We start from the raw sequence: 11448 nt of genomic DNA on the forward strand, positions 1-11448 counted from the left end.
ATCTAAACAAGCATAATGTTATCATCATCAGAATCTAAAACTCAGTTTTCATGGTAAACTAACCTAAATAACATGAATTAAGTATGATCATAAAAATAGTTTGTGCAAAATGCCTTGTAAAACCATAGTAATCGAAATTTCTAACTTCTGTTGCTGTGAAGATCAGCAGTGATTCAAGGAAGAATTGATTGTCTCACAACTTTATGTCTCAAACCTTCCTTCTAGAAATCTTTCTTTCTCTCAACTCTCAACACAATAGTAAAGATATGAGTAATATAAAGGAGATATATGACAAGAGCAATCTGCAATCATACATAATTGTCAGATTATGGCGCGATTGGAAGTATTGCTTTCGTGCCAATTCCTCTCTTCTCGTCAGGGGTGGGCAAAATTATCCGTTAACCTGAAAACCCGTCATATCCGATCCGATCCGAAAATCAGGATATCCGATTTTTATTATTTGCTCGGGTCAAAAGAGAGTCGGGTATCCGCTAAGATGCGGGGCGGATTAGGGTCACATAATTAAAAACCCGCGGGTACCCGATCCGCCCCGCATATATATTTTTTTTATTTTTTTTATACACACACTATAAAATAATAAGTTATAACTAAATAAGTAATTTTATTGAACAAATTACATTACAAATATGAGAGACTATAGTTTATTTACAAGATTCATTTGTAAAGGCCATGATCTTATATTTTATAGAAAAAAGTTTAATTAATGTGAAACATATATATTAAAAATTGTGCTACTTATTTTAAACTTTTATTGATTTTGAATTCTTTTAATTTTTATCCTTTATCTTATATTCTCTTCATATGCTTGTTTCTTGGTGGGAATCTTTTTGTAGAAAAAAAAATTATTAAATCTTAGATGAATGTGTAAAATATAAAATTAAATGGGTATAAATCATTTTTAAAAAAAAAATTAAATAATAAACGGGACGGAGCGGGTACCTGCTGATCCGACCCTATCTCAGCGGGTACCCGTTATAGGGTACTCGTTGATATGCGGGGCGGGTAAGGGTCAGAAAATGGCTGACCCGTAAGGTGCGGATCGGGTCAGCCAAATGGTGAATGGGGCGGGTATCCGATCCGCGCCCACCCCTACTTCTCGTTCAAGACTCCGGTTTCTTCTTTTATTTTCAAATTTAGTCCTAAAAATATTTTATCGAAATTACGTATGTTATTCAGTGCAAATATTAAGGGTATAAGAGTCATTATGCAGCAGCTTATGTCAGCAATGGGTCCCAATTCATAGTCAAGGGAGGTAAGTGATATTTTCAGAAGTTGAGGGGAGGCAAGTGCAACTGACAAAAACCTCAGGGAAGATTTATGAAATTATCCCTTCATGGAATTGTACATCCTCGGTTGAGTCATCATGATTCATGAATAATCTTGTTATTCAGTGTTTCGTTGGCTTTTATGATAGATGGGATGTTTTAGAAAATAACCTCGTTTTATATTTGATTTGAGATAGGATTATTTATTAATAGATCAAAACACCTTTTTTGGCAAACATTAGGGATGTTTGGATTTTGCTAAGCCTTGTCGTATAAAAAGTTATATATGTATGTGTGTGTGTATATATACACATACATATAAATATATACTGATGGATTTGAACATGAGTTTGATATTAATAAGCAGCACAAATATGTGAACTTTGTGTGGTAAGAGCCAAGACCGACCAACACATAATTTTTTTTTTTTGTGGACCAAGTTCAACCTTATTAAATGGGTTCACAAGTCTCAATTTACATGTTTAACTTTTTATGGATTTAATTTGACAAAAAAATATATGGTTATATAAGCAACTAGTAGGGCCAAAATAGTATGAAATTTACTTTTGCTTTTAGTATGGATAAATCGGTCTAAAATTTAGTAGAGTCAAATCAGTCAAAATTTTAATTTATTAATAATGGGTTTAAATTAGTCCAAAATTTAGTTATTTCATTAATATGAGTAAATGAGTGAAAATTTAGTTTTATTGATAACGTAGGCAAATCAGTCCAACATTATTGTATATCATTAATATGATTAAATTAGTCCAAAAATTAATTTTTTATTAGTAGGAGCAAATTTATTCAAAATTTTATTATGTGATTAATAAGGGAAAATTAGTTCAAGATTTAGATAATATTATAGATAGAGATTAGGTTTATATAGATATTAGAATAAAACATTTTTTTATTAGTAGGATAAATAAGTTCTAATTGTCATCATCCCAACTTTTACTCGTCTCAGAATAACTCATACTACTTCTTTCATAGAATTATTTTATTCCTATGTAGAGGATTAATTCAGGCAGGTGGGATGTATCCTCCCATACATAGAACACAGCCAAACCAAACATGAGATCATATAGGATTAACCAATACGAACCAGGGGCTTAATTGTGATTAACCCTAAAGTTTACATAGAAAATCCCGACGGAGAGAGGGCGTACCTCTTCCAAAAGTTAGGTTTAGGACAATTAGTCGATTACCTTCAATAATAACACACAGAGTACCAGTCCCTTTAAGTAGGACACTACCGTAAATCCACCACTTGGACAAAACCTACTGCATCTATGGCTCCAACCAGGGGTCACACGCAGTCACACACAACCAACCAGATTACGAGCGAAGAAATTTACACGCAAAGCCATAACCATGCCCAAAACCCCCCTCCCCCTTCTCAACCGGTCCACAACTATTAGTAGAGATGGTGGGTGGGCATATTTTGAGAGACAAAAGGACAAATGGAAATGGGAAAGAATAGGTGGTGTTGTGCGTTAGAAGTTGAGTGGTGGGAAATGGAAATGGGATAGGTGAGTGGATGGGATGGGTGGGGGGCTGTGGTGTGGTGGTGAACTGGTGGAGTAGTTGCGGCCTTGTGGGGTGTACTGCACTGCTCACGTCCCATGCGCAAGCTAGCATCATCCGGCCCATCCTCATCATCATCATCATCATCATCATACTCTATCCGTAATCCACCCACCTTCCAGACCCAATCCCCATCCCCATCCCAGCCGCTGCCTTGCCCTGATGCCCACTCCACTATCTATCCTCCTATTACTATTCTTACCACTGCATCAGAGCCCAAAAATTCAATGCTTTACCACACCCCTATCCCATCACCTATCAACTACCTTATCCCCACCACCACCTCACCCACTCTTTCTTTGTTTTTTTTTCTTTTTTTAACCTCCTCTGCTAACGTGCGCCGTCTAACAACACTACCACCGCCACCACCGCCTCTTGCCCCCACTATTTCTTTGCCCCACCCCACCACACTACGCCACTTGTCTCACCTCCCAACCAAGCCTCTTTTATATTCCTAATTTGCACCCAATGGAGCCCCAACCCAACCACTCTGCTTTTACTCCCACTCCTCACTATCTTTGCTAATGTCCGCCTCCACCTCATGGAACTTACCTCTACCATGTCTGGTTTTTCTTTGCTTCGTATGCCATTTCTTTTTATAGCTTTCCTCCAGCACCTCCGCCGGTCCCAAAGCTAGCACTCCAAGCATAGTTGCTAACGTCCGCCACCATCAGTATTGTCACCAATCATCATAATTTTTTTTTTTTTTGGGGAAAATTTTTTTGGTCAATCATCATAAAGTTAGCATCTTTAAGGCAAGCTTATGTCCGTCACCACCACAACCGTTGCTCCGGCTGCTGCTGATGCCGCCGGGAGGCCTGCCAGGAAATTCCCACCGCCTTGTTGGACCCAAGAGGAGACTCTGGCCTTGATAGACGCCTACCGCGAGAGATGGTATGCGCTCCGCCGCGGATATCTTCGAACGGCTGACTGGGATGCGGTGGCGGCAGCTGTCACCAATCGCTGCCCAGATGCTTCTCCCGCCAAGACTTCCGCTCAGTGCCGCCACAAGATGGAGAAGCTCCGGCAGCGCTACCGAGCAGAAAAGCAGCGGTCACTCTCCTACCCCTCCGGCAGATTCTTCTCCTCTTGGTTTTTCTTTGAGAATATGGACGCCATGGAAAATGGAACCTCTGTTTCAGTGGCTGGATCCAATCGAGAACCTGAGAATCGGGAAAATTCTGCTAGTGGGTTTCCGTTGAAGACTTTTCTCGATCAGAATATATTGAAATTAAAACTTAGTACTAAAAACCGAAGTACCAAAGTTGATGGCAATTCAACTCCTAACTTTGGTTTCAGCCAAGGTGTTAGGGCTAAGAATTCGTCGAAAAATGCTGATAAAAAAGTGGGCTCTGATTTTAGTTCTAAAGTTTTCAATGGTGGATACTCTTCGTACATGGATATTGGATCTGATAAAGATGAGGAAGAAATGGATTTCCATGGCGGGTTTGGCGCTAAGAACGTTGATGATGGAATGCCAGGGCTTACGGGGTTTAAAGGGAAGAACTTTGGCAAGATTCTAGGGAATTCTAGGAGTGGTTTTGAGTTTGAATCTCTAGGAGGCAAAGGTTTTGAAGCTAGTGATGGATTTCATATGCAAACTTTGGGTGATGAGAGTATGGTTCCGCCGCGACTTAGGCTGAAGAGGATTGGGAAGGTGAACAGGAGTTTTGATGCTGATCAGGCTAAGGATGGGTCATGGGTGTCTCTTGGCACTAGGAGAAAGTATGCTGAAAATTTGGATTCTGATCTCGATTCGTCTGGAGGTTTGAATGGGTTTTACGATCAGTCAAGGTTGGGATTTGAGAAGAGGGGTTTTGGCTGCGACAGTGGTGGAAGAGGAGAGGCGAAAAGGGGGCGGAGTTCAATTGATGAAATGGTTTCGTCCATTAAGATGTTGGGAGAAGGTTTCATGAAGATGGAAAATATGAAAATGGATATGGCAAGGGAGATGGAGAAAAATCGAATGGAGATGGAGATGAAACGGAATGAATTGATACTCGAATCACAGCGACAGATTGTTGATGCTCTTGCACAGAGTTTGATGGAGATCAAGAGAAAAAAGGTGAAGATCACAGCTGCTCCAGAAACGTAGCTAAAGGCTGGGGGTTTGGGATTTACGGGTGTTGATTTTGGTAGGTGTGAGCTATTCCCAGTTTCCAGCTGGGAAAAGATGAGCTTTTCTACAGATTAACTAGTTTTTTTTTTTTTTGGCATTCTTGATAGTTTTTTTTTTTTGCTAAATCTTTGTTCTAACTTATGTAAGAAATTATAATTGAGGTTATGTAATGCGAATTCCTTGGCATCTGTATCTGTGAGGCATAACTTTGGTTCTACATCAGTTAATGTACATACACGTAATGTTGTCTTGTGAGGCTGTAGATATTCTGAAATGATCAATGGATCTTGGGACAGTGAATTTTCAGGATTTCCAGCTTTTGCGATCAGCGGATTAAATATAAATGTTGCCTGCGCTTATATGTTTCTATGTAGTACTACACGTGCGTTTGGATAGCTATTATTTGTACAAAAATTATTTACTTGCATTACAAACATATTTTTTAATTTTTTTTTTTTATTGTTCGAATAACCTTTTTATCTTTCATATACATCACAAGTGTTATAATAATTATTTTAAATAATATATCAAATAAGCTCCTATCCATTCAAACACAGAGAACTTTTTTTCATGTGTTTTGGAATTAGTGGCACAGTGAGAGTACCTCCGGCAAACCGTTCAGTGGTCATCAAAGAGGGATTAAGTCTCTCTTTGGATTATATGTTATAGGTTCGAACCTCACATACAATTAAAAAATTTCACCCCTTAGTGATCGCAAAAAAGGGACTAAGTTCTTCTTTGACTCGTAGGTGGGCACAGACCTCTAGGCCTAGAGTAGCTTTGTTGTAGGTCTGATGAAACTCCAGTAGGTTTGTTGGATTTTCGGGAGGGTTTTAGGCCTGTTAATTGAGGATATTCTGGGCCAGGGAAGCCCAATTAGTCATAAATATTTGATGGACCCCTAGGCCTAGAGTAGCTTTGTTGTAGGTCTGATGAAACTCCAGTAGGTTTGTTGGATTTTCAGGAGGGCATTAGGCCTGTTAATTGAGAATATTCTGGGCCAAGGAAGCCCAATTAGTCTTAGCCTAACAAATGTCTCATTGACTAAGAAGGCCCGTTAAGAAGTTTCATCCCTCTTGGCAAGGTTAGCAAGCAGCGCATGCATTTCAGTCCCTGCCTAGAATGCACCTCCCAAATTCGACTAACCAGGCTTTTATTTAGTCCCTGTAGCTTTTTTAATTTAGAGAGGGTCAAAATTTCAAGAATCCAAGAAGAATTTCATGAAATAGTTCATAAAATTCACTTTTTTCAACAAAAACAACTAATTGAATAGTAAGAAAAAAAAATCGGAGAAATGGAAAAGCAAAGCAAAACTGGTTCCTTTCATTATAAAACTTGGATATCAAACTTTGTCGGCTGAACGGATGAGTTTGTGGTGACACCATTATCAACACATACTTCCATTTCTTCTGCATGATATGTAGAGTGAACACCATACACTACATAAAACAAAGTAATAAAGCATGCCCATATACCAAATCTTTGGTAGGAAAGCTTTTGTAAGGTAGTCATGAGAAAAACATTGAGAAAGATGGATATTGCAGCCGGCCATGGCATGAAGGGCACTGACCATTTGGCAGGTTCCTGGCGCTGGCTAGCAGGAGGGGCCATAAGACATTGGAAAAGGGCAGTGATAGTGATCATCAGCCCACCAAATAATGGTAGATCCCACCAGTGTCTTTTCAGCTTCCAAGAAATGGAGAAGCCAATTGAGGTGCAAGTGAGGAGGATGAGAAACAGGAGAGTGGGGAATGGAGGATGGCTGCTTGTGATTACGTATCGACGATATAGGAGAGCATTAGCCACCAGGTAGAACACCAGAAGGGTTCCAATGGAGATCATCTCAATCACAATGTCCAGTTCGGTGAAGAGTGCAATTGATGCTTGGCAAAATCCTGCATCAAGATTTGGAATCTAATGGGTCATATAAATTCATGGATATATAGTTTTTCCTGTTACACGTTGTAGCATTCGTAGTTTCCCTGGCAGAAACAAATTTTGAGCTCTTAGGTCTTGATGCTTGGAAAAGTTGGAAAACGAGTGTAATTTCCCCTATAATTGTTCGCTCATGAACATCTATGGTACCATAAAGTTAAAAACTTCAGCATAAAGATCAACCAGAATCAATTGGAGCAAGGCCATGATGAACTGTGATATAAAACTGATCAGAGGAATTCAGAAGGTTTTGGTCCTTATAGGCCTTCCAAAAACAGTAACATTGCACGAGTTCTAGAGCACTATTAAGTATTAGGATTAATCTTCTATATACTGACAGTATATACATTTTCACCGTTAGATGCATGATACATAATTTAAATTTAAATTTGAAATTCAAAATTTTCATATATATCGCATACCCAACCGTGATAGTGTTTACACCGTCAGTATATATAAGATTTACAAGTATTAATTCTACCAATTACACCGTACAAATGCTTACTCTTTAATTTCTCTATTGTCTAATCCATCATATTACTGAACTTATGCCAACAGATATGACTCATCATCAACTTGAGAACTACTCCCAAAATGTTAAATCAGACTCTCAACCTAATTCATATTTGATTGGTTAGAAAGTTTATGGTTTCAATGAACTGATGAAGGATCACTCAACATCCAAGAACCATACAGATATAATGACGATGATTATCAAGATTTAATTGCCAACATTGAAATGAAAGGACACGATAAGATAGACATTTAAGCATTTACGAGAGAATACCATCAGGCATACGTTGACTTTATCCGCAATTCTCTACTAAAAGTGCTTTGCATCAAGTGTAAAAGTAAACGACAAGCTTTTCCTGCATTTTCTCAGCCTCTAGCAGGCTATCATTTTGCAGGGATTCATGATCTCCAATCGATTAAACCAGGAGAAAAAGAAAATCTAGTATATCATTCCCCAAGATCATAAAGACGTTTTCGTTTCAAGAGTGGGATTATGAGTACAAAACTTTCTTGCTTTTCAAGAAAGACCTCAATCATTAAGTGAGGAAAAACTTTTCTTTTCTTTTTTTCTTTGAGGGGGTTTTTTTTTGGGGCCGGGGGGGGGGGGGGGGGGGGGTGTTTCTGCGGGCGGGTGTTGGAATGAATAAAGATTGTATAATCATATGGTCAAAATAGTAGAGCAATATTTGCCTTTTGAGACAAGGAGATTCTAGAGCAGTGAATATGAGTACAGCATTGCAACGATTTTAGAGGATGTACAGGATCTTAGAAAAGGCTTTGACAGGTGCTTTTTTGTGTTTATTTCTAGAGCAGCAAATGAAATCAGTCATGCACTAGCCCATTTTGCAGTTAAACTAGTGCATAATATTGAATGGGAAAATGATTTCCCAACATGGCTGATTGAGTTAGGGAAGAAAGAAATGAGGGTAGTATCCCCTTTTTGTAATTAATACTTGTATTATCAAGTGTTATTATTAATGAAATCTGTTATCGTTTGTTGGAAAAAAAAGACAAGGAGATTCTGAAATTTCCCATATTTGCACAAAGTAATAGTAAAAGAATGTACACTAAGGTCTCAAAAAATTGAGAATTTGGCTCAGTATAATCATCCAAATTTTCTTTCTTCCACATACAATTCCGTCAAGTAACTCAAGTTTCAATAAAGAGTACTACTATTATGAAAACGTTTTGTAAGCAGACGAAAACCATTGAAAGGGTTGTAATTGAGAGACTCATTGGTTGAAAAAACTCACCCAAGAATATAGTTGCGTTTAGTGGGGTGCCTGTCTTCGAATGCACTTTAGCTAACCAGGATGGCACAAGCCGGGCCCTCCCAATAACACAAAGATACCTTGCTTGGCCTAGCATGGCAACCAGGAGAGAAGCCACAATTCCCAGGCTTGCACCAGCCCCTACTAAGTTGCTTGCCCATTTCCAACCCATATTTCGAAAAACAACCGAAAACGATGCCCTCTCTGGAATCTAGGAATCATTTGAAACATAGTATCAAATCATGAGAAGATACATATATGTGTGTGTGTGTGTGTATATTTCAGGATTTTTTTCCTCAATTTTTCCAAAGACTTGAATAAAATGATTCGCTTATATTTTTGTCCACTGACCTTGTTATAAGGAACCAACAAGCACAAAGACAAGGCCATGAGGCAATAAAGTGCAGAAACAATAAGTACTGAACCCACAATTCCAATTGGGAGGTTTCTTGAAGGATTCCTGATCTCTTCTGCCATTGTTGAAACTGAATCATAGCCTATATAACTGAAATAGACTTTTGCTGCACCATCAAGGACTCCCTTAGCACCAAAAGGAGCCAGGCCTCCTGGTTTGATCAAGTTTTTGGGGCTTCCATTTTGAAAACCAGCAATGATAATAAAACCAAAGAAAGCTACATGGAACACTGTCATCGCTAGGTTCAAATTTGAGCTTTCCTTTGTACTGCAAATTTCCGAAAACAAAAAACCAAAAGCCATCGCTATGAAATGCCACTTATATATTTATGTTAATTAATACCTATGAAAATACAATAATTCTCTTGAAGCACTAGATGCTAAGATTGATCATAGTATTGGTGTCACTTCTATCACATTAACAAAAAAAAAAAGTTGCATTTCAAATTTCATTCAATCAATGAATTTATCCAGATAATAGTAATTTGTGGCTGAACAGCGCACTATACCGGCCATCTCCAGTGGTTGATGCAACAAAAGTTCCAGATGAAGATCAAAATTCAATCACACACAACTTTTTTTCAAGTAGCATGAGGTATTATGGCATGTTTGCTGAGATCTTTTTCCAAACTTTTTTTTATATTATTTTTGAGAACGGAATATCAGGGCAGTATACAAACCTTAAAAGCTGTCTTACTAACTAACTGGTATGAGAAATATAATTAGAACAAATATAAGAAGGAAAATCTGGGGAATGATTGGAAGCAGGAATTAAAAGGGATCAACCTATGACACAAGCACAGAGTTAGAACAGCAGTTAAAGCAACTGCTGGAATGTCCAACATGTTATAACCCTTTACTAATCCATCCACTTCAATTCTCCATGAGTTTGGATCGTTCCTTCCAAAAGCAGTGCAGAGATACTCCGTGAAACTTCTTGCAACAGCAGCATTTGATAAGACGTACTCCATCAGTATGTTGGCACCAGCAAAGTAGCCCACAAATTCTCCTGCATCATTTCAGACTATGAGCAACTTTCTGTATTAGGCTGAACAGCTAAATGAAGACATGTCTAAAAGAAAGAATTAGTCCTACCCCTTAGTAAAAGAATGTCTGGGGTTTGAAGCTCATGCCTTCCCCAAACTTCATAATAATATTAAAAGAGGTTAAGGATTATTTTCCTTACCAAAAGTAACTCTCAGGTAACTAAATGCGCCACCAGCAACTGGAATCTCAATGGAAAATTCAGTATAGCACAAAGAAGAGAGTAGAGCTGATATTCCTGCTATTATGTATGAAATGAAAACAGAAGGACCGGAGATATCTAGAGCAACAGGACCGGTAGTAACGAATACTCCGGCACCAAGCATTCCTCCAACTCCAAGAGCCACTAAATCATACCAGGTTAGTTTTCTCTTCATGTCTGCACCAGACCTGAGCCTGACTTTATTGAGCTCTTGGTCTGGTGTCCATGTTGCTAATATTCTCTTCTTAAGCCTGTTAGGCGTCTGAGAGAGCGAATGAAGGTAAGTAGAGAAGTTCATAGATCCAGATGTTTCAGGCTGATCAATTGCTGCCATTTTATACACTCCAGTGAATGTTTTTGGCTTCCACGAGAAGGTTAAGAAGTATGCATTGGGTTTTGTAGAATGTGTCTCTCTATATGTGTATATATATATATATTGCATGGTACATATTTCGAAGGGATGATAATTTCAAGAACCTCCCTCAAGATTTCTGAGAGATTCATCTAATACCCTTGAGATTTTCAATATTATACTAATTTCCCTTGGCCTTATAAAATAATAATAATAACCTCAACATATTAATGTTTTTCATGCAATTAAACAATCTGCTCCTAATCTACTCCTAAGCTTATGCATATGAATGCATTTCATACAATTAGACAATAAATGGAAACAAAAACAAGATTCGCTCGTTGAATAATCAATTATGTCTTAAACACTATTTTAACGTATTACAAATTAATTTTAACTTTGCTTGGAGGATTTGGGGAAGAATAGAACAAGATGAGGGCTGAAGGTTTAAGAAAGATGGGGTTGGTGTTGGTACTCCAACATTTGAAAGATAGAGTGTTATATTAATGCAATTGGTGAAATTTGTTTAAGTTTAATGGTGCTATTCCTTTTTTAGATTGAGATTTTAGAATTTAGGGACTTATGGTGATGGTGGTCATGGAGATAGTGGTACTGATGTAGGATGTGGGAATATGGAACGTTTAAGATGGTAGAAATGAGAGTTGAAAGAATTTGTGATATTATGCATGTTCTAACTTTTTTTCGAGAATTATATGAGAGTAAGATGA

General features: G+C 38.1%; 2 protein-coding genes across 2 annotated transcripts; one reads left to right on the plus strand and one right to left on the minus strand.

Moving 5' to 3' along the window:
• The first annotated feature begins 2347 nt into the window (after positions 1-2347).
• On the plus strand, positions 2348-5298 carry LOC113781012 (protein FIP2-like). Its single transcript, XM_027326834.1, has one exon. The coding sequence runs from the start codon at positions 3634-3636 to the stop codon at positions 4963-4965; it is 1332 nt and encodes a 443-aa protein (XP_027182635.1). The 5' UTR covers positions 2348-3633; the 3' UTR covers positions 4966-5298.
• Positions 5299-6315: 1017 nt separating this feature from the next.
• Positions 6316-10702, minus strand: LOC113780825 (cationic amino acid transporter 6, chloroplastic-like). Its single transcript, XM_027326605.1, has 5 exons — positions 10309-10702; positions 9909-10131; positions 9060-9390; positions 8691-8919; positions 6316-6884 (listed from the first exon to the last, which is right to left on the minus strand). The coding sequence occupies exons 1-5, from the start codon at positions 10700-10702 to the stop codon at positions 6316-6318; spliced, it is 1746 nt and encodes a 581-aa protein (XP_027182406.1).
• Positions 10703-11448: the final 746 nt, after the last annotated feature.

Source organism: Coffea eugenioides, chromosome 8 (assembly GCF_003713205.1).
Source record: "Coffea eugenioides isolate CCC68of chromosome 8, Ceug_1.0, whole genome shotgun sequence".
In the NCBI taxonomy this organism is placed as follows: Eukaryota; Viridiplantae; Streptophyta; class Magnoliopsida; order Gentianales; family Rubiaceae; genus Coffea; species Coffea eugenioides.